This window comes from Stegostoma tigrinum, chromosome 4 (assembly GCF_030684315.1).
Source record: "Stegostoma tigrinum isolate sSteTig4 chromosome 4, sSteTig4.hap1, whole genome shotgun sequence".
NCBI classification, from domain to species: Eukaryota; Metazoa; Chordata; class Chondrichthyes; order Orectolobiformes; family Stegostomatidae; genus Stegostoma; species Stegostoma tigrinum.
The window spans coordinates 878,178-901,447 of NC_081357.1; the positions used below are offsets into that span (position 1 = coordinate 878,178).

The 23,270-nt window shown below is 49.3% G+C and overlaps 1 protein-coding gene across 1 annotated transcript in view; it reads left to right on the plus strand.

Moving 5' to 3' along the window:
• The window catches only part of LOC125452326 (solute carrier family 22 member 7-like), a 75,495-nt gene that overhangs the window by 48,423 nt on the left and 3,802 nt on the right, over positions 1-23,270 (plus strand). Inside the window, exon 5 of the mRNA XM_059645209.1 lies at positions 11,298-11,421. Coding sequence (XP_059501192.1) covers positions 11,298-11,421 — 124 coding nt within the window. The remainder of the gene's footprint in view (positions 1-11,297; positions 11,422-23,270) is intronic.

Here is a 23,270-nt window from a genome sequence, read left to right on the forward strand (position 1 = left end):
CTGCACTCCTTCAATAGCAAGAATGCCCTTCCTCAAATTGGGAGGCCAAAACTGCACACAATAGTCTAGGTGCGGTCTCACCAGGGCCCTGTACAGCTGCAGAAGGACCTCTTTGCTCCTATACTCAATTCCTCTTGTTATGAAGGCCAGCATGCTATTAGCTTTCTTCACTGCTTGCTGTACCTGCATGCTTGTTTCATTGACTGATGCACAAGAACACCTAGATCTCGTTGTACTTCCCCTTTATCTAACTTGACTCCATTTAGATAGTAATCTGCCTTGCTGTTCTTGCCAAAGTGTATAACCGCACATTTATCCACATTAAACTGCATCTGCCATGCATCCGTCCACTCAATGTCAGTGAACTAATGAACCAGCTCGGTGAACGAATTAATCACAATGGGTAATTACAGGCCAATTAGCCTAACATCTATTGTTGGAAAAGTATTGGAATCAATTATTAAGGAAGAAATAGCAGAACACTTGGAAAATCACGACTTAATCAAGCAGAGTCAACAAGGCTTCATGAAAGTGAAACCATGGCTGACTCTAACTTATTAGAGTTTTTTGAGGAAGTCTCAGCCAGAGTGGGTAGAGGGGAACCAGTGGATGTGCTGCATTTGGAATTCCAGGAGGTGTTCCACAAGGTACCTCACAAAAGGTTAAGCCATAAGGCCCCACAGTGTTAGAGACAGTGTATTGGCGTGGATAGAGAATTGGCTCATGGGCAGGAAACAGTGGGTGGGCATAAGGGGATCTTTGTCAGGTTGGTGACCTGTGACCAGTGGGTTCGACAGGGGAAGGTGCAGGGACCACAGCTGTTTACAACACAATGAGTGACTGAGAGGAAGCCAAATTTGCAGACAACACAAAAATAGGTGGAAAGGCAAGTTGCAAGAGGGTTACAAACAGTTTACAGAGAGATATTGCTGGGTTACGTAAGCGGGCAAGAGTTGATAAATGGAATATAATGTGGGAAAATGTGAAGTTGTTCATTTTGGAAGGGAGAGCAAACAAACAGTATTATTTAAATGGGGAGAAACTGCAGAAAGGGGTTTGGGGAAACTTTTGAAAGAAACCCAGAAAGCTGGTACACAAGTACAGCAGGTAACCAGGAATGTTGGCCCCTATTTCAAGGGGGTTGGAGCATAAGAGCAGGGAAGGCTTACAGCATCTGTACAAGGTGCTATGGAGACCACATGTGGAATACTGTGCACAGTTTTGGTCCTGTTATTTAAGGAAATATATCATTTCATTGGAGGCCATTCAGAGAAGGTTAAGTAGGGTGATCCCTGGTGTGGAGGGATTGTCTTATGAACATAGAACATAGAGCAGTACAGCATAGCACAGGTCCTCAGGCCCTTGATGTTGTGCCGACCTATTATCCAACTGTAAGGTCAAACTACTCTGCATCCCCTACATTTTACTATCCTCCATGTGTCTATCCAAGAGTTGCTTAAAAGTCTCTAAAGTATCTGACTGCACTCCCACTGCCGGCAGCACATTCCACACGCCCACCACTCTCTGTGTGAAGAACCCACCTCTGACATCTCCCTGGTACCTTCCTCCAAACACCTTAAAGTTATGCCCCCTTGTAATAGTCATTTCCGCCCTGGGAAAAAGTCTCTGACTATCCACTCTGTCCGTGCTTCTTAGCATCTTGCCACCTCTATTAAGTCACCTCTCACCCTTCTTCAGTCCAATAAAAAAAGTCCTACCTCCCTCAACCATTCCTCATAAGACCTGCCCTCCAATCCAGGCTGCATCCTGGTAAATTTCCTCTGCACCCTCTGTGAAGCTTCCACATCCTTCCTATAATGAGGTGACCAGAATTGAACACAATATTCCAAGAGTGGTCTAACCAGAGCTTTATAGAGCCGCAGCATAACCTCACGGCTCTTAAACTCAATTCCCCTGTCAATGAAAGCCAACACACCATACGCCTTCTTTACAATCCTATCAACTTAGGTAGCAACTTTGAGGGATCTATGGACGTGGACCCCAATATCCAGCTGTTCCTCGACACTGCCGAGAATCCTGCCATTAACTCTATATTCTACATTCAAATTCCACCTTCCAAAATGAATCACTTCATACTTTTCTGGGTTGAATTCCATCTGCCACTTCTTTGCCCAGCTCTGCATCCTGTCAATGTCTCGTTGCAACCAACACCAGCCCTCCATGCTGTCCACAACTCCACCAACCTTCGTGTCATCGGCAAACTTATTAACCCACCCTTCCCCTTCCTCATCCAAGTCATTTATAAAGATCACAAAGAGCAGAGGTCCCAGAACTGATCCCTGCGGAACACCACTGGTCACTGAGCTCCAGGCTGAATACTTTCCATCTACTACTACCCTCTGTCTTCTATTGGACAGCCAGACAGACAAATTTCCCTGAATTCCATGCCTCCTTACTTTCTGAATGAGCCTACCATGGGGAACCTTATCAAATACTTTGCTAATATCCACATACACCGCATCCACGGCTCTACCTTCATCGATGTGTTTTATCTCATCCTCAAAGAATTCAATCAGGCTTGTGAGGCATGACCTGCCCCTCTCAAAGCCATGCTGAGTATTTCTAATCAAACTGTGCTTTTCCAAATAATCATAAACACTATCTCTCAGAATCCTCTCCAGTAATTTTCCCACGATAGGAAAAAGACTGACTGGTCTGTAATTTCCAGGATTATCCCTATTCCCTTTCTTGAACAAGGGAATGACGTTTGCCGCCCTCCAATCATCTGGCACTACTCCAGAGGACAGTGAGGACACAAGGATCATCACCAAAGGGGCAGCAGTCTCTTCCCTCACGTCCCATAGAAACCTTGGGAATATCCCATCTGGCCCAGGGGACTTATCCATTTTTTCTCTCCATCTTCGGTCCGCCTCCCCCTCTCTCACTATTTATTCCAGAACCCGCTCCCATCCCCCTCTCTGATGAAGGGTCCAGGCCCGAAACGTCAGCTTTTGTGCTCCTGAGATGCTGCTTGGCCTGCTGTGTTCATCCAGCCTCACATTTTATTATCTTGGACTTATCCATTCTCTTGTTTTTCAAAATTTCTAGCACATCCTCCTTCCTAACATCAACCTGTTCACGCATATCAGCCTGTTTCACACTATCCTCACAAGCGTCAAGGTCCCTCTCACTGGTGAATACTGAAGCAAAGTATTCATTAAGGACCTCCCCCACCTCCATCGACTTCACAGACAAGTTCCCTCCATTACTCCTGATTGGCCCAACTCTCACCCTGGTCATCCTCTTGTTCCTCACACAAGTATAGAACGCCTTGGGGCTTTCCTTAATCCTATCTGCCAAGGCTTTCTCATACCCCCTTCTCGCTCTCCTAAGTCCATTCTTCAGTTCCTTCCTGCCTACCCTGTAGACCTCTAGAACCCTGTCCGATCCTTGCTTCCTCAACCATAAGTAAGCTTCCTTCTGCCTCTTGACTTATGAGCAAAGGCTGAACAGTTTGAGACTATACTCACTGGAGTTTAGAAGGATGAGAGGTGATCTCATTGGAACATCTCAGATTCTTGAGGAGCAGGTTAAATGCCGAGAGGATGTTTCCACTCATGGGGGAGTTTACAACCACAGGGCATTTCCTTGTAGTTCATTCACATGGTGTGGGCATCGCTGGCTAGGCATTCATCGCCCATCCCTAATTGCCCAGAGGGCAGTTGAGGGTCAACCACATTGCTATGTATCTGGAGTCACATGTAGGCCAGACCATTAGTGAACCAGATGAGACTTTTGCCCTGACAATCGACAAAGGTGTCATGGTCATCATTAGACTTTTATTTCACGTTTTTATCAAATTCAAATTCCACCATCTACTGTGGCAGGATTCAAACCCAGGTACCCAGAACATTACCTGAAGTCTCTGGATTATCATCCCATCAATAATACAACCAGGCCTTCGCCTCCCCTAGTCTCAGAGTAAAGGGTGAGATGAGGAGGAATTTCTTCTCTCAGAGGGTTGTGAGTCTTTGGAACTAATTACCATAGACAGCTGTGGGGGGAAAAGTCCTTATGTATATTTAGGGCTGAGATAGATTCTTGACCAGTTGGGGAAACAAGGGTAATGGGAAAAGGGCAGGAATGTGGGGCGAAGAATGTTGGATCAGACATTATCCTATTGAATGGTGGAGTAAGCTCAAGGGGCCGAATAGCCTGCTCCTGTTACTATTCCTTACGTTTAATTAGCCTTACACCTGATCAGTAAATGAGGGCTGTGAAAGAGAGATACAGCTGAGGGAGGAGAGGCCTGGGGAACTAATCAATGGACAGTTGTCACAAACAGTCCCAAAGCAAGGTATTCTGGTTTGTTCTAGCTCCAGTCACAATACCCCAAACCGTTAAACTCCTGGGTGAGGATGGATAAACCGGTTCCCCTTCTTTGGTAACCCAGCCCCTAGATCATTACAACAGGGTTAATTTAAAAGGCCCCGTTTCCTCATGGATACCTTTCCCCAGAGCCAAATGAACTAACAACGCAAAAGGAAGTTAACCAGGCTTTCTTGAATTAATGAGACTGAGTTTATTAATGAGGAAACATGGTAAGAAATGGAAGCACATACAGAGAGATTAGAAATAACAGGCGGAGCAAATGTAAGGAGCATCCATCCAGACCAATTAGTCAGACTGGATCCACATTGGCTGAGTGGCAGGAAGCAGGCAGATGCTAAAGGTCAAAGGGTGTTTTTGGAACTGAAAGGCTGCATCCAATGGTGTGCCACAGGGTTCAGTGCTGAGTGTTTTGCTGTTTGTTATCTTCATTAATGATCTAGATAGGAATGCAGGATGTGGGTGTGGTAATAGTGAGGAAGAAAGACTACAGGGCGATATTGATGGGCTGAACAGACAGGCTGAACTATCAGTACTCACCAACGTAAGGTAACTGCTCTCTGGGACAGAGTGGTCATTTATTGCAGGTGCAGGGAATTTAGCAAATAAATCATTCAGTCTCTCAGTCACTGGTTAGAGACAGCTGTTTATAGGTGACTGATGACTGAGACTCCAATTCTTTATTACTTCTCTGCAACGAGAAAAAGGATGCTGGCTTTTTAGAAAATGGAGGTGTTCTGCCTCTGTAATATTTACACACAGGCTGTTCTTCTACCCAGCAGCCAATCAGAAAGTCGTTATAATTCCAAGCACTCCCAGTACCTACAACTGGTCCTGGTTGTAAATCTGACAAACAGGCTGTCTCTGATCAAAGCTGTCCCCCAGTGCTGCAGAGTCTGTCATCCACCGTCCCTCATTGAACATGTTAACAGTGTTAAACACAGCTCACAATGAGTCCCAGTAACTCACTTTAAAACTGCAGCAACTCCTTCCTCAGTTTCCTTGGTTTAAGAACAACAACAAAGAACAAAGAAAATTACAGCACAGGAACAGGCCCTTCTGCCCTCCAAGTCTGTGCCGATCCAGATCCTCTGTCTAAACCTGTCATCTATTTTCTAAGGGTCTGTATCCCTTTGGTCCCTGCCCATCCATGTACCTGTCCAGATACATCTTAGAAGACGCTATCGTGTCTGCATCTACCACCTCCGCTGGCAACACGTTCCAGGTGCCCACCACCCTCTGTGTAAAGAACTGTCCACACATATCTCCCTTAAACTTTCCTCCTCTCACTTTGAACTCATGACCCCTAGTAATTGAGTCCCCCGCTCTGGGAAAAAGCTTCTTGCTATCCACCCTGTCCATACCCCTCATGATTTTGTAGACCTCAATCAGGTCCCCCCTCAATCTCCGTCTTTCTAATGAAAATAATCCTAATCTACTCAACCTCTCTTCATAGCTAGCACTCTCCATACCAGGCAACATCCTGGTGAACCTCCTCTGCACCCTCTCCAAAGCATCCACATCCTTTTGGTAATGTGGCGACCAGAACTGTACACAGTACTCCAAATGTGGCTGAATCAAAGTCCTATACAACTGCAACATGACCTGCCAACTCTTGTACTCAATACCCTGCCCAGTGAAGGAAAGCATGCCGTATGCCTTCTTGACCACCCTATTGACCTGCATTGTCACCTTCAGGGAACAATGGACCTGAACACCCAGATCTCTCTGTTCATCAATTTTCCCCAGGACCTTTCCATTTACTGTATAGTTCGCTCTTGAATTAGATCTTCCAAAATGCATCACCTTGCATTTGCCCGGATTGAACTCCATCTGCCATTTATCTGCCCAACTCTCCAGACTATCTATATTCTGCTGTAATCTCTGACAGACCCCTTCACTATCTGCTACTCCACCAATCTTAGTGTCATCTGAAAACTTGCTAATCAGATAATTAAGGCAGTATCCTTTGCCCATTTTGATTTGATTTGATTTATTGTCACATCTACCAAGATACAGTGAAAAGTATTGTTTTGCATGCCAACCAGACAAATCATACCTTATGTAAGTATATCAGGGTACTAGAATAGAATGTATAATATGATGTTACAGCCACAGAGAAGGAGCTGAGAAAAATCATCTCTAATATATGAGAGACCCCTTCATAAGTCTCATAATGGCAGGGAAGAAGCTGTTCTTAAAACAATTGATCCATGTTTTCAAACTTTTCTATCTTCTGCCCAATGGAAGAGAGTATAACCAGGGAATTTGATTCTGCTGGCTGCTTTCCTGAGGCCACAAAGAGTGTACATTTTCTGTTATGGTCCACAATCCAAAAAATAAGAAACTAGAAAAGTCTGATCTTTACAAAATACTCTTTTCCTCAGTTGACTGCAGGGGGCACATTGAAGGTCAATATTAAATCCAACATCTATGTTTTCCTTAATCATGGTCCTGCCATGATCTGGGAAAGTTTTATTCTTGGGTGGTCTGTGAAAGGATAATTTGGTAGTATACTTTGGAGAAGAATTTGACAATCTCATGAGCATCATCTGCATCCTGGAGCTCAATGACTGAGGCTGGAGTGATTCAGTTCTGAGTCAAAATTCAGCTGCTTCATCAATGACCTTCCCTCCATCATAAGGTCAGAAGTGGGGATGTTTGCCGATGATTACACAATGTTCAGCACCATTCGTGACTCCTCAGATACTGAAACAGTCCGTGTTCACATGCAACAAGATCTGGACAAGATAACAAAGTGTGGAGCTGGATGAACACAGCAGGCCAAGCAGCATCTCAGGAGCACAAAAGCTGACGTTTCGGGCCTAGACCCTTCTCTGATGAAGGGTCTAGGCCCGAAACGTCAGTTTTTGTGCTCGTAAGATGCTGCTTGGCCTGCTCTGTTCATCCAGCTCCACACTTTGTTATCTTGGATTCTCCAGCATCTGCAGTTCCCATTATCCCAAGATCTGGACAAGATCCAGTTTTGGGCAGACAAGTGGCAACCGACATTGGCACCAATAAGAGACAATCTCACCACTGCCCCTTGACATTCATTGGTGTTACCATCACTGAATCCCCCACTATCAATATCCTGGGGGTTATCATTGACCAGAAACTCAACTGGATTCATCACATAAATACTGCGGCTGCAAAGGCAGGCCAGAAGCTGGGAATACTGCGGTGAGTAACTCACCTCCTGACTCCCCAAACCCTGTCCCAACATCTATGAAGCACAAGTCAGGAGTGTGATGGAATACTCCCCACTTGCCTGGATGGGGGCAGCCCCAACAACACTCAAGGAGCTTGACCCCATCCAGGGCAAAGCAGCCGCTTGATAGGCACCACATCCTCACACATCCCACTCCCCCCACCACCGACACTCAGTAACAGCAGCGTGTACCATCTACAAGATGCACTGCAGAAATTCACCAAAGCTCCTCAGGCATCACCTTCCAAACCCACGACCACTTCCATGTAGAAGGATTAGGGCAGCAAATATATGGGAACACCACCCCCTACAAGTTCCCCTCCAAGCCACTCACCATCCTGACTTGGGAATATATCGCCGTTCCTTTACTGTCACTGGGTCAAAATCCTGTAATTCCCTCCCTCAGCGCATTGTGGGTCAACCCACAGCAGGAGGACTGCAGTGGTTCAAGAAGGCAGCTCACCCCCACCTTCTCAAGGGGGAAACTGGGAATAGGCAATAAATGCTGGGCCCAGCCAGCAATGTCCATGTCCGACAAAATGAATAAACTTTTAAAAATGCAGCACATCTTGATTATTTCCCATTCTGTTCCGTGAATTATCCCCATATCCCTGTGTTTAATTTACTGGAGGTTTGGACTACACAAGAGTCACTTATTACTTAGAGAAAGAGTAGGGCCGATCAGGGATAGCATAGGGAACTTGTGTGTGGAGTCTGAGGAGGTAGGGGAAGCCCTAAATGAGTTTTTTGCTTCTGTCTTTACGAAAGAAACGAACTTTGTAGTGAATGAAACCTTTGAAGAGCAGGTGTGCATGCTGGAATGGATAGAGATAGACGAAGCTGATGTGCTGAAAATTTTGTCAAACATTAAGATTGACAAGTCGCCAGGCCCGGACCAGATTTGTCCTCGGCTGCTTTGGGAAGCGAGAAATGCAATTGCTTTGCCACTTGCAAAGATCTTTGCACCCTCGCTCTCCACTGGAGTCGTACCTGAGGACTGGAGAGAGGCAAATGTAATTCCTCTCTTCAAGAAAGAAAATAGGGAAATCCCCGGCAATTACAGACCAGTAAGTCTCACGTCTGTCGTCTACAAGGTGTTAGAAAGGATTCTGAGGGATAGGATTTATGACCATCTGGAAGAGCATGGCTTGATTAAATGCAGTCAACACGGCTTTGTGAGGGGCAGGTCATGCCTCACAAACCTTATCGAGTTCTTTGAGGATGTGACTAGAAAAGTTGATGAGGGTCGAGCTGTGGATATGATGTATATGGACTTCAGCAAGGCATTTGATAAGGTTCCCCATGGAAGGCTCATTCAGAAGGTCAGGAGGAATGGGATACAGGGGAACTTAGCTGTCTAGATACAGAATTGGCTGGCCAACAGAAGGCAGCGAGTGGTAGTAGAAGGAAAATATTCTGCCTGGAAGTCAGTGGTGAGTGGGGTTCCACAGGGCTCTGTCCTTGGGCCTCTACTGTTTGTAATTTTTATTAATGACTTGGATGAGGGGATTGAAGGATGGGTCAGCAAGTTTGCAGACGACACAAAGGTTGGAGGTGTCGTTGACAGTATAGAGGGCTGTTGTAGGCTGCAGCGGGACATTGACAGGATGCAGAGATGGGCTGAGAGGTGGCAGATGGAGTTCAACCTGGATAAATGCAAGGTGATGCATTTTGGAAGGTCGAATTTGAAAGCTGAGTACAGGATTAAGGATAGGATGCTTGGCAGTGTGGAGGAACAGAGGGATCTTGGTGTGCAGATACATAGATCCCTTAAAATGGCCACCCAAGTGGACAGGGTTGTTAAGAAAGCATATGGTGTTTTGGCTTTCATTAACAGGGCGATTGAGTTTAAGAGTCGTGAGATCTTGTTGCAGCTCTATAAAACTTTGGTTAGACCGCACTTGGAATACTGCGTCCAGTTCTGGTCGCCGTATTATAGGAAAGATGTGGATGCTTTGGAGAGGGTTCAGAGGAGGTTTACCAGGATGCTGCCTGGACTGGAGGGCTTATCTTATGAAGAGAGGTTGACTGAGCTCGGACTTTTTTCATTGGAGAAAAGGAGGAGGAGAGGGGACCTAATTGAGGTATACAAGATAATGAGAGGCATAGATAGAGTTGATAGCCAGAGACTATTTCCCAGGGCAGAAATGGCTAGCACGAGGGGTCATAGTTTTAAGCTGGTTGGAGGAAAGTATAGAGGGGATGTCAGAGGCAGGTTCTTTACACAGAGAGTTGTGAGAGCATGGAATGCGTTGCCAGCAGCAGTTGTGGAAGCAAGGTCATTGGGGTCATTTAAGAGACTGCTGGACATGCATATGGTCACAGAAATTTGAGGGTGCATACATGAGGATCAATGGTCGGCACAACATTGTGGGCTGAAGGGCCTGTTCTGTGCTGTACTGTTCTATGTTCTATGTTCTATGTTCAACAACATGAATCTAAACATAGTGGAGGACCAAAGTTGTCAGGTGAGCAGTAGTACACAAATCATTTAGTGCTGTGAGGCAGTTTAGGAAAGTCTTAACAACCACAAATAATACTTGGGACGATAGCCAAAAGGATAGAATTGAACATGGTAAGGTTGGTTAGAAAGTATGTCAAAGTATGTGCTGGACAACAGAGCGCAGAGCTGGACAGACACAGCAGGCCAAGCAGCACCACAGGGGCAGGGAGGCTGACACTTCGGGTCCAGACCACAGGGTCTCCAGCACCTGCAGTTCCTACTATCTCAAAGTATGTGCTGTTCTTATCGGCATGTGATGGAAAGTATAATTAGGGAGCAGGCCAGGTGGTGAGGATGGCATCAGAAGTGGATGGGTTTTCACACTTAGAAAGGATTGACAGGCTGCAGCTATTCACTCTAGACAAGTGGAGGCTGAAGAATGACCTAATGGAGCTCCTTAAAATTCTCATGGTTCTGGTCAAAGCGACGTGGAGAGAATGTACCGTCTGGTGGGGAAGAGCAGAACTTGAGGTCGTCAGTATAAGATCATCCCCAAGGATTCCAATCAGGAATTCCGAAATGTCTTTCCCCGGAGGATGGGAAACATGTGGGCCTCGGTCCCATGGGGATGAGTGGTTCAGCCAAATAATGGGGGTCTGTTTAGGGGAAAGCTAGAGAAATGTAGGAGGGGGATGGAGCTGGAGGATTACAAAGGTAGCTTCAGAGGAGGGAGGCTGGGAGGCAATGAATTCAGCACAAACCCCTGCATTGACTGGTTGGGCTGAATGGCCTGATTCTCTGCTATCCATTCTATATAATGCTTTTCGGTTTTGTTGTCCATATCAGCACGCGGTCTGTTTCAGTGGAAGTACTGGTAACAAAGTACATCGATTTATTCCAATTGACAACAGAACCTGAGGACACTTGACGAAGCATTTTTCTCAAATACACTGCCTGACAAGGTGCTGGAGCTTTCAAAACAGAATTCCACCAATACCTGAAAACGATGCAATTGTTGGGCAATGGGAAAGAGCTCGAGGACTGGGAATCATCTGAGAGCTGTCTCAAAGAGCTAGCAGAGGTGTGGGGAGCAGAATGTCCTCTTTCTGTGCTGTATGGGGATTCAGTAAACAGGAGTTACATTCATACAGGCTTCCAGAAACTTACACTGCAGCAGCAATAAGGGATTGACATGGGATTGAGGTCAGAAGGAAAGAAGGGCAATCATAGGGATATACGCAGTGATATAACTGCACTTTCTGCACTCACTTCCGCATTGGTCCTGTTACATAGGTGGATCCCAGAATCTGCCAGGTGGCTCCTGGCTAATGGCAAAACTAAAGAGGCCCAGGTGAGCCTGCAGAAATGTGCCAGAGTGAACCAGCGGCTTGGGAGTGACCTTGGATTATCTAGTGAGGTAAGAGAGCAACTCTGGTGTGCAGCAGTCTCTGAGGAGGTCCCGACTAGTAGGGGACTTCCTGTACCAGCACTGGGCAACTCAGCCCAAGCTGACCATGTTGGGTCAGGCCCCCTGCCAAATGCGGCACAATGGGACAGCTCCCAGCTAAGTCCACTCAATCACATCCTGACCACGCATCTCACCCCAAGCTGCTGTCAGTGCAAGATCTCCCAATCCTGGGGAAAGGTGAAATCCTAATTCCAGGATTCAGAGTGGGAGAAGACCCCATTTCAGGGTCAGGAATGTGTGATATCTCAATCCAGTTATTCTGGAATTTGATGTCCTGATTCTGAGGCTGGCTGTCTATTAATATCCCAGTGAGAGGGTTGATAACGCAATCCTGGGGCTGGGGTTGGTTGATACCCTAATCTCTGGTGTTTGGAGATGGTTGATATCCCAATCACGGGGGCGAGGAGTGTGTTAATTTCCTGATTCCAATGTTGTGAGAGGGTTGATATCCCAATCCCAAAGTGGGATAATATCCTGCTCCTGACACTGGGTCAATGCCACAACCCCAGCGCTGGAGGTTGGTTTATATTCAAGATTAAGTGTGTGTCAATGTCTCAATCCCAGGACCGGGTTGATATCCCACTCCTGGTGTTGGGAGTGTCTGATATCCTGATACTGGGAGCAAGTTAATATCGCAATCCCAGAGCTCACAGTGGGTGATATCTGAATCCCGGGGCTGGGATAAGTGCCCATGGTGTTAGGGGCAAAGCCCTGGCATGGACAGAGGATTGGCTGACTGGCAGAAGGCAGAGAACAGGGATAAAGGGATCTTTTTTGGGATGACAGCTGGTGATTAGTAGAATTCCAGCTGGGTCAGTGGTGGGACCACAGCTATTCGCCTTATACATTAATGATCTGGATAAAGGAACTGAGGACATTGTTGCTAAGTATCAGATGACACAAAGCTAGGTGGAGGGCCAGGTGGTGTGAGGAAGGTGGGAACCTGCGGAAGGACTTGCACAGACTGGGAGAGTGGGTGAAGAAGTGACACACACAATACCATGTGGGAAAGTGAAAGGTTGTACACTTCGGTAGGAAGATCTGAGGCATAGGCTAGTCTCTAAATGGGGAGTGGCTTTGGAAATTTAAAGCACAAAGGGACTTGAAAGATCTAGTTCAGGATTTTTTAAGGTTGACATGCAGGCTCAGTTGTCGCTTAACAAGGCAAATACAACATTAGCATTTATTTCCAGAGGGCTAGAACACAGAACAGAGATGTACTGCTGAGGCTGTATAAGGGTCTGGTCAGAAATAACACAGCGTGGAGCACAGTAGGCGAGACAAGATCAGAGGAAAGTTGATGTTTCAGGCCAGGGCCCTTCTACAGAAATGGGGAAGGGGAAGGGAGCTCTGAAGTAAACAGAGAGGAGAGGTGGGGCTGGAGAAGGTCGGTGGGATGGTGATAGGTGAGTGCAGGGAGGCAGTGGCGGTGACTGGTCAGTGAGGTGGGAAGAACGGATAGGTGGGAGAGAAACTGGACAGCTTGTGTCAGCTCAAGGAGGCAGGAATGGGAGGGAGGGTTGGTCATGGAATGAGGTTGGGGGGTGGGGAGATTTTGAAATTGCTAAAATCCACATTTAGGCCATCAGGCTGTAGGCTCCCAAGGCGGAATATGAAGCCCTGCTCCCCCCAGTTTGCTGGTGGTGTCGTGACACTGGAGGAGGCCCAGGATGGACATGTCACCCAGGGAGTGGGAGGGGGAGTTGAAATGGTTCGCAACCGGAAGGTGTTGTCGTTTGTTGCGAACCGCGTGTAGTTGGTCCATGAAACGGTCCCCGAGCCTCTGCTTGGTCTCCCCGATGTAGAAGAGGCCACATCGGGAGCAGCAGATGTAATAGACCACATTAGCAGACGTGCAGGTGAACACCTGTCTGATGTGGAAGGTTTGTTTAGTTCCTTGGATGGAGCTGAAGGGGGAAGGTGTAGGGGCAGGTGTAACACTTCCTGTTGTTGCAGGGAAAGGTGAGGGGGGTGTTGGGGTTAGTGGGGAGTGCGGAGTGAACAAGGAAGTCATGGAGAGAGTGGTCCCTATGAAAGGCAGGTAGGGGCTGGAAGGGAAATATCTCTTTGGTTATGGGGTCGGATTGTAGGTGGTGGAAGTGGCGGAGAATGATAGGTTGGATACAGAGGTTGGTGGGGTGCACTGTGAGGACGAGGGGGATTCTGTCTTTATTTTCGTTGCGGGGAGGGGATGTGAGGGCAGAGTTGCCGGAAATGCAAGAGATGTGGTCAAGAGCATTTTTGAGCACCAAACGGGGAAGTTGCGGTCCTTGAAATGGGAGGACACCTGGGATGTTTGGGAGTGAAAAGCCCCATCTTGGGAGCGGATGTGGTGGAGGTGGAGGAATTGGGAGCAGGGGATCACATTCTTGCAGGAAGGTGGGTGAGAGGAGGTGTAGGCTAAGTAGGCGTGGGAGTCGGTGGGTTTGAAACAGATATCAATTTCAAGGCGGTCACCAGAGATGGAGACAGAGAGGTCCAGGAAGGAGAGAGAGGTATCAGAGATGGTGCAGTTGAACTTGAGGTTGGGGTGGAAGGTGTTGGTGAAGTGGATGAACTGTTCAAGCTCCTCGTGGGAGTACGAGGCGGCGCCGATACAGTCATCAATGTAACGGAGGAAGAGGTGGGGTTTGGGGCCTGTGTAGGTGCGGAAGACGGATCGTTTCATGTAACCTACAAAGAGGCAGGCATAGCTTGGGCCCATGCGGGTACCCATGGCCACCCACTTTGTCTGTAGGAAGTGGGAGGAGTTAATGGAGAAGTTGTTGAGGGTGAGGACGTGGTTGGATAAGCGGTTGAGGGTGTCGGTGGAGGGGGACTGGTCGGGCCTGCGGGATGGGAAGAAGTGGAGGGTCTTTAGGCCATCTGCTTGGGGAATGCAGGTGTATCGGGACTGGATCCCCTGGCCCACCCGTTGTCTCTGCCTGCTCCTGCCCCACTCTGCTTACCTTGATTCTGTTTTCTCCCCCCAACCGCCCCTGGATCAGGAACTCCCCACCCATATCTGGGACGCCACACATGTCCTCCACCTCCTCCAAGACTTCCAATTCCCTGGCCCCCAACACCACATCCGAATTGGATGGAGTAGAGAAGGATGGTGGCGGGTGTGTCTGATTTAAACTTACAGAATACTGAGAGGCCTGGATAGAGTGGACGTGGAGAAGATGTTTCCACCTGTAGGAGAGACTAGGGCACATAAGCATTCACTCAGGATGAAGGGATGACGTTTTAAAGCTGAGATGAGGAAGAGTTTCCTCAGTTAGAAGGAGGAATGTCTGTAGAACTTATTGCCACAGAGGGATTTGGAAGACAAGTCGCTGAGCGTATTTAAGACAGAGATATAGTCATAGAGTCACACAGCACAGAAACAGACTCTTCAGTCCAAACACTCCATGCCAATCATAATCCCAAACTAAACTAGACCCATCTGCCTGTTCCTGGCCCACATCCCTCCAAACCTTTCCTTATCATGTATCTATCCAAATGTCTTTTAAACGCTGTAACTGTACCTACATGCACCACTTTCTCAGGAAGTTCATTCCACACGCAAACCAGCCTCTGTGTAAAAACTTTTACCTCTTATGCCTTTCTTAAATCTCTCTCCTCTCACCTCAAAAATGTGCCTCCTAGTCTTGAAATAAGACCATAAGACCATAAGATATAGGAGTGGAAGCAAGGCCATTCGGCCCATCAAGTCCACTCTGCCATTTAAATCATGGCTGATGGGCATTTCAACACCACTTCCCTGCACTCTCCCCGTAGCCCTTGATTCCTTCTGAGATCAAGAATTTGTCGATCTCTGCCTTGAAGGCATCCAACGTCCCGGCCTCCACTGCACTCTGCGGCAATGAATTCCACAAGCATGGAAAATCCCCCATCCTAGGGAAACGATGACTACCATTAAACTCTATCTTCACCTCTAATTATTTTGGATTGGGAAGGGGATCAATGCTTATGGAGATAAGGCAGGAGAATGGCATTGAGAATCATTATTAGCCAGGAGCAACTAGTCTGGGCTGAATAGTCTAACTCTGCTTCTCTCTCCTATGGTCTTGAGAGAGTGGCTGGTATTCTGGTGCCAGGGCTGAGGGTGCGTTGATATCCCAATCCTAGGGTTCAAAGTGGGTTAACATCCCAATCCGGTAAGCATGTGCCTGGAAGTGGGTTGATATCCTGATTCCTGAGTTCAAAGTGAGTTAATATCCCAATTCCACAAATGGGTTAATATCCCGATCCTGGAAATGGGAATGGGCGATATTCTGATAGCAGGGTTGGGAGTGGGATGATAACCAAATCCTGGAGCTGGGAGAAGAATGCAATCCTAATTTTGGGAGAGTTTTGATCAAACATCCCAGAGTTCAAAGTGGGTTAGTCTCCCAATCCAGGGTTGGGAGTGTGTTGATATCCCGATCCCAGGGTTGGGAGTGTGTTGATATCTCTATCCCAGGGTTGGGAGTGTGTTGATATCCTGATCCCAGGGTTGGGAGTGTGTTGATATCCTGATCCCAGGGTTGGGAGTGTGTTGATATCTCTATCCCAGGGTTGGGAGTGTGTTGATATCCCGATCCCAGGGTTGGGAGTGTGTTGATATCCTGATCCCAGGGTTGGGAGTGTGTTGATATCCCGATCCCCGGGTTGGGAGTGTGTTGATATCCCGATCCCAGGGTTGGGAGTGTGTTGATATCCTGATCCCAGGGTTGGGAGTGTGTTGATGTCTCTATCCCGGGGTTGGGAGTGTGTTGATATCCCGATCCCGGGGTTGGGAGTGTGTTGATATCCCGATCCCCGGGTTGGGAGTGTGTTGATATCTCTATCCCGGGGTTGGGAGTGTGTTGATATCCCGATCCCGGGGTTGGGAGTGTGTTGATATCCCGATCCCAGGGTTGGGAGTGTGTTGATATCCAGATCCCGGGGTTGGGAGTGTGTTGATATCCCGATCCCGGAGTTGGGAGTGTGTTGATATCTCTATCCCAGGGTTGGGAGTGTGTTGATATCCCGATCCCAGGGTTGGGAGTGTGTTGATATCCCGATCCCGGGGTTGGGAGTGTGTTGATATCTCTATCCCAGGGTTGGGATTGTGTTGATATCCGGATGCCGGGGTTGGGAGTGTGTTGATATCCCGATGCCAGGGTTGGGAGTGTCTTGATATCCCGATCCCAGGGGTGGGATTGTGTTGATATCCTGATCCCGGGGTTGGGAGTGTCTTGATATCCCGATCCCAGGGTTGGGAGTGTGTTGATATCTCTATCCCAGGGTTGGGAGTATGTTGATATCCCGATCCCAGGGTTGGGAGTGTGTTGATATCCAGATCCCGGGGTCGGGAGTGTGTTGATATCCCGATCCCAGGGTTGGGAGTGTGTTGATATCCTGATCCCAGGGTTGGGAGTGTGTTGATATCCCGATCCCAGGGTTGGGAGTGTGTTGATATCTCTATCCCAGGGTTGGGAGTGTGTTGATATCCTGATCCCGGGGTTGGGAGTGTGTTGATATCCCGATCCCAGGGTTGGGAGTGTGTTGATATCCTGATCCCGGGGTTGGGAGTGTGTTGATATCCCGATCCCCGGGTTGCGAGTGTGTTGATATCCCGATCCCAGGGTTGGGAGTGTGTTGATATCTCTATCCCAGGGTTGGGAGTATGTTGATATCCCGATCCCAGGGTTGGGAGTGTGTTGATATCCAGATCCCAGGGTTGGGAGTGTGTTGATATCCCGATCCCCGGGTTGGGAGTGTGTTGATATCTCTATCCCGGGGTTGGGAGTGTGTTGATATCCCAATCCCGGGGTTGGGAGTGTGTTGATATCCCGATCCCAGGGTTGGGAGTGTGTTGATATCCCGATCCCGGGGTTGGGAGTGTGTTGATATCCCGATCCCGGGGTTGGGAGTGTGTTGATATCCCGATCCCGGAGTTGGGAGTGTGTTGATATCTCTATCCCAGGGTTGGGAGTGTGTTGATATCCCGATCCCAGGGTTAGGAGTGTGTTGATATCTCTATCCCAGGGTTGGGAGTGTGTTGATATCCCGATCCCAGGGTTGGGAGTGTGTTGGCATCCCGATCCCGGGGTTGGGAGTGTGTTGATATCCCGATCCCGGAGTTGGGAGTGTGTTGATATCTCTATCCCAGGGTTGGGAGTGTGTTGATATCCCGATCCCAGGGTTGGGAGTGTGTTGATATCCCGATCCCGGGGTTGGGAGTGTGTTGATATCTCTATCCCAGGGTTGGGATTGTGTTGATATCCGGATACCGGGGTTGGGAGTGTGTTGATATCCCGATGCCAGGGTTGGGAGTGTCTTGATATCCCGATCCCAGGGTTGGGAGTGTGTTGATATCTCTATCCCGGGGTTGGGAGTGTCTTGATATCCCGATCCCCGGGTTGGGAGTGTGTTGATATCTCTATCCCAGGGTTGGGAGTATGTTGATATCCCGATCCCAGGGTTGGGAGTGTGTTGATATCCAGATCCCGGGGTTGGGAGTGTGTTGATATCCCGATCCCGGGGTTGGGAGTGTGTTGATATCCCGATCCCGGGATTGGGAGTGTGTTGATATCTCTATCCCGGGGTTGGGAGTGTGTTGATATCCCGATCCCGGGGTTGGGAGTTTGTTGATATCTCTATCCCGGGGTTGGAAGTGTGTTGATATCCTGATCCCGGGGTTGGGAGTGTGTTGATATCCCGATCCCGGGGTTGGGAGTATGTTGATATCTCTATCCCAGGGTTGGGAGTGTGTTGATATCCCGATCCCGGTGTTGGGAGTATGTTGATATCTCTATCCCAGGGTTGGGAGTGTGTTGATATCCCGATCCCGGGGTTGGGAGTGTGTTGATATCCTGATCCCGGGGTTCGGAGTGTGTTGATATCCTGATCCCAGGGTTGGGAGTGTGTTGCTATCCCGATCCCGGGGTTGGGAGTGTGTTGATATCCCGATCCCAGGGTTGGGACTGTGTTGATATCCTGATCCCGGGGTTGGGAGTGTGTTGATATCCCGATCCCCGGGTTGGGAGTGTGTTGATATCCCGATCCCAGGGTTGGGAGTGTGTTGATATCCTGATCCCAGGGTTGGGAGTGTGTTGATATCCCGATCCCCGGGTTGGGAGTGTGTTGATATCTCTATCCCGGGGTTGGGAGTGTGTTGATATCCCGATCCCGGGGTTGGGAGTGTGTTGATATCCCGATCCCAGGGTTGGGAGTGTGTTGCTATCCCGATCCCGGGGTTGGGAGTGTGTTGATATCCCGATCCCAGGGTTGGGAGTGTGTTGGCATCCCGATCCCGGTGTTGGGAGTGTGTTGATATCCCGATCCCAGAGTTGGGAGTGTGTTGATATCTCTATCCCAGGGTTGGGAGTGTGTTGATATCCCGATCCCAGGGTTGGGAGTGTGTTGATATCCCGATCCCGGGGTTGGGAGTGTGTTGATATCTCTATCCCGGGGTTGGGATTGTGTTGATATCCGGATGCCGGGGTTGGGAGTGTGTTGATATCCCGATGCCAGGGTTGGGAGTGTCTTGATATCCCGATGCCAGGGTTGGGAGTGTGTTGATATCCTGATCCCGGGGTTGGGAGTGTCTTGATATCCCGATCCCAGGGTTGGGAGTGTGTTGATATCTCTATCCCAGGGTTGGGAGTATGTTGATATCCCGATCCCAGGGTTGGGAGTGTGTTGATATCCAGATCCCGGGGTTGGGAGTGTGTTGATATCCCGATCCCAGGGTTGGGAGTGTGTTGATATCTCTATCCCAGGGTTGGGAGTGTGTTGATATCCTGATCCCAGGGTTGGGAGTGTGTTGATATCCCAATCCCAGGGTTGGGAGTGTGTTGATATCTCTATCCCAGGGTTGGGAGTGTGTTGATATCCCGATCCCAGGGTTGGGAGTGTGTTGATATCCTGATCCCGGGGTTGGGAGTGTGTTGATATCCCGATCCCCGGGTTGGGAGTGTGTTGATATCCCGATCCCCGGGTTGGGAGTGTGTTGTTATCCTGATCCCAGGGTTGGGAGTGTGTTGATATCCCGATCCCCGGGTTGGGAGTGTGTTGATATCTCTATCCCGGGGTTGGGAGTGTGTTGATATCCCGATCCCGGGGTTGGGAGTGTGTTGATATCCCGATCCCAGGGTTGGGAGTGTGTTGATATCCCGATCCCAGGGTTGGGAGTGTGTTGCTATCCCGATCCCGGGGTTGGGAGTGTGTTGATATCCCGATCCCGGGGTTGGGAGTGTGTTGATATCCCGATCCCAGGGTTGGGAGTGTGTTGGCATCCCGATCCCGGGGTTGGGAGTGTGTTGATATCCCGATCCCGGAGTTGGGAGTGTGTTGATATCTCTATCCCAGGGTTGGGAGTGTGTTGATATCCCGATCCCAGGGTTGGGAGTGTGTTGATATCCTGATCCCGGGGTTGGGAGTGTCTTGATATCCCGATGCCAGGGTTGGGAGTGTCTTGATATCCCGATCCCAGGGTTGGGAGTGTGTTGATATCCTGATCCCGGGGTTGGGAGTGTCTTGATATCCCGATCCCAGGGTTGCGAATGTGTTGATATCTCTATCCCAGGGTTGGGAGTATGTTGATATCCCGATCCCAGGGTTGGGAGTGTGTTGATATCCAGATCCCGGGGTTGGGAGTGTGTTGATATCCCGATCCCGGGGTTGGGAGTGTGTTGATATCCCGATCCCGGGGTTGGGAGTTTGTTGATATCTCTATCCCGGGGTTGGAAGTGTGTTGATATCCTGATCCCAGGGTTGGGAGTGTGTTGATATCCCGATCCCGGGGTTGGGAGTATGTTGATATCTCTATCCCAGGGTTGGGAGTATGTTGATATCCCGATCCCGGGGTTGGGAGTATGTTGATATCTCTATCCCAGGGTTGGGAGTGTGTTGATATCCCGATCCCGGGGTTGCGAGTGTGTTGATATCCTGATCCCGGGGTTCGGAGTGTGTTGATATCTCTATCCCAGGGTTGGGAGTGTGTTGCTATCCCGATCCCGGGGTTGGGAGTGTGTTGATATCCCGATCCCGGGGTCGGGAGTGTTTTGATATCTCTATCCCGGGGTTGGGAGTGTGTTGATATCCCGACACCGGGGTTGGGAGTGTGTTGATATCCTGATCCCAGGGTTGGGAGTGTGTTGATATCCCGATCCCAGGGTTGGGAGTGTGTTGATATCCCGATCCCGGGGTTGGGAGTGTGTTGATATCCCAATCCCAGGGTTGGGAGTGTGTTGATATCTCGATCCCGGGGTTGGGAGTGTGTTGATATCTCTATCCCAGGGTTGGGAGTGTGTTGATATCCTGATGCCGGGGTTGGGAGTGTGTTGATATCCCGATCCCAGGGTTGGGAGTGTGTTGATATCTCTATCCCAGGGTTGGGATTGTGTTGATATCCCGATCCCGGGATTGGGAGTGTGTTGATATCCCGATCCCGGGGTTGGGAGTGTGTTGAGATCTCTATCCCAGGGTTGGGAGTGTGTTGATATCCCAATCCCAGGGTTGGGAGTGTGTTGAGATCTCTATCCCAGGGTTGGGAGTGTGTTGATATCCCGATCCCGGGGTTGGGAGTGTGTTGATATCCCGATCCCAGGGTTGGGAGTGTGTTGATATCCCGATCCCGGGGTTGGGAGTGTGTTGATATCCCGAACCCAGGGTTGGGAGTGTGTTGATATCCCGATCCCGGGGTTGGGAGTGTGTTGATATCCCGATCCCAGGGTTCGGAGTGTGTTGATATCCCGATCCCGGGGTTGGGAGTGTGTTGATATCCCGATCCCAGGGTTGGGAGTATGTTGATATCCTGATCCCAGGGTTGGGAGCGTGTTGCTATCCCGATCCCGGGGTTGGGAGTGGGTTGATATCCCGATCCCAGGGTTCGGAGTGTGTTGATATCTCTATCCCAGGGTTGGGAGTGTGTTGATATCCCGATCCCAGGGTTGGGAGTGTGTTGATATCTCTATCCCACGGTTGGGAGTGTGTTGATATCCCGATCCCAGGGTTGGGAGTGTGTTGATATCCCGATCCCAGGGTTGGGAGTGTGTTCATATCTCTATCCCAGGGTTGGGAGTGTGTTGATATCCCGATCCCAGGGTTGGGAGTATGTTGATATCCTGATCCCAGGGTTGGGAGTGTGTTGATATCCCGATCCCAGGGTTGGGAGTGTGTTGATATCCCGATCCCAGGGTTGGGAGTGTGTTCATATCTCTATCCCAGGGTTGGGAGTGTGTTGATATCCCGATCCCAGGGTTGGGAGTGTGTTCATATCTCTATCCCAGGGTTGGGAGTGTGTTGATATCCCGATCCCAGGGTTGGGAGTGTGTTGATATCTCTATCCCAGGGTTGGGAGTGTGTTGATATCCCGATCCCGGGGTTGGGAGTGTGTTGATATCCCGATCCCGGGGTTGGGAGTGTGTTGATATCCTGATCCCGGGGTTGGGAGTGTGTTGATATCCCAATCCCAGGGTTGGGAGTGTGTTGATATCTCTATCCCGGGGTTGGGAGTGTGTTGATATCCCGATCCCAGGGTTGGGAGTGTGTTGATATCCTGATCCCGGGGTTGGGAGTGTGTTGATATCTCTATCCCGGGGTTGGGAGTATGTTGATATCTCGATCCCGGGGTTGGGAGTGTGTTGATATCCCGATCCCAGGGTTGGGAGTGTGTTGATATCTCTATCCCGGGGTTGGGAGTGTGTTGATATCTCTATCCCGGGGGTGGGAGTGTGTTGATATCCCGATCCCAGGGTTGGGAGTGTGTTGATATCCTGATCCCGGGGATGGGTGTGCGTTGATATCTCTATCCCGGGGTTGGGAGTGTGTTGATATCTCGATCCCGGGGTTGGGAGTGTGTTGATATCCCGATCCCAGGGTTGGGAGTGTGTTAATATCCTGATCCCGGGGTTGGGAGTGTGTTGATATCTCTATCCCAGGGTTGGGAGTGTGTTGATATCTCTATCCCGGGGTTGGGAGTGTGTTGATATCCCGATCCCGGGGTTGGGAGTGTGTTGATATCCCGATCCCCGGGTTGGGAGTGTGTTGATATCCCGATCCCGGGGTTGGGAGTGTGTTGATATCCCCATCCCGGGGTTGGGAGTGTGTTGATATCTCTATCCCAGGGTTGGGAGTGTGTTGATATCTCTATCCCAGGGTTGGGAGTGTGTTGATATCCCGATCCCGGGGTTGGGAGTGTGTTGATATCCCGATCCCCGGGTTGGGAGTGTGTTGATATCCCGATCCCGGGGTTGGGAGTGTGTTGATATCCCCATCCCGGGGTTGGGAGTGTGTTGATATCCCGATCCCAGGGTTGGGAGTGTGTTGATATCTCTATCCCAGGGTTGGGAGTGTGTTGATATCCCGATCCCCGGGTTGGGAGTGTGTTGATATCCCGATCCCCGGATTGGGAGTGTGTTGATATCTCTATCCCGGGGTTGGGAGTGTGTTGATATCTCTATCCCAGGGTTGGGAGTGTGTTGATATCCTGATCCCGGGGTTGGGAATGTGTTGATATCCCGATCCCAGGGTTGGGAGTGTGTTGATATCTCTATCCCGGGGTTGGGAGTGTGTTGATATCTCTATCCCAGGGTTGGGAGTGTGTTGATATCCTGATCCCGGGGTTGGGAGTGTGTTGATATCCCAATCCCAGGGTTGGGAGTGTGTTGATATCCCGATCCCAGGGTTGGGAGTGTGTTGATATCTCTATCCCAGGGTTGGGAGTGTGTTGCTATCCCGATCCCGGGGTTGGGAGTGTGTTGATATTCCGATCCCAGGGTTGGGAGTGTGTTGATATCCTGATCCCGGGGTTGGGAATGTGTTGATATCCCGATCCCGGGGTT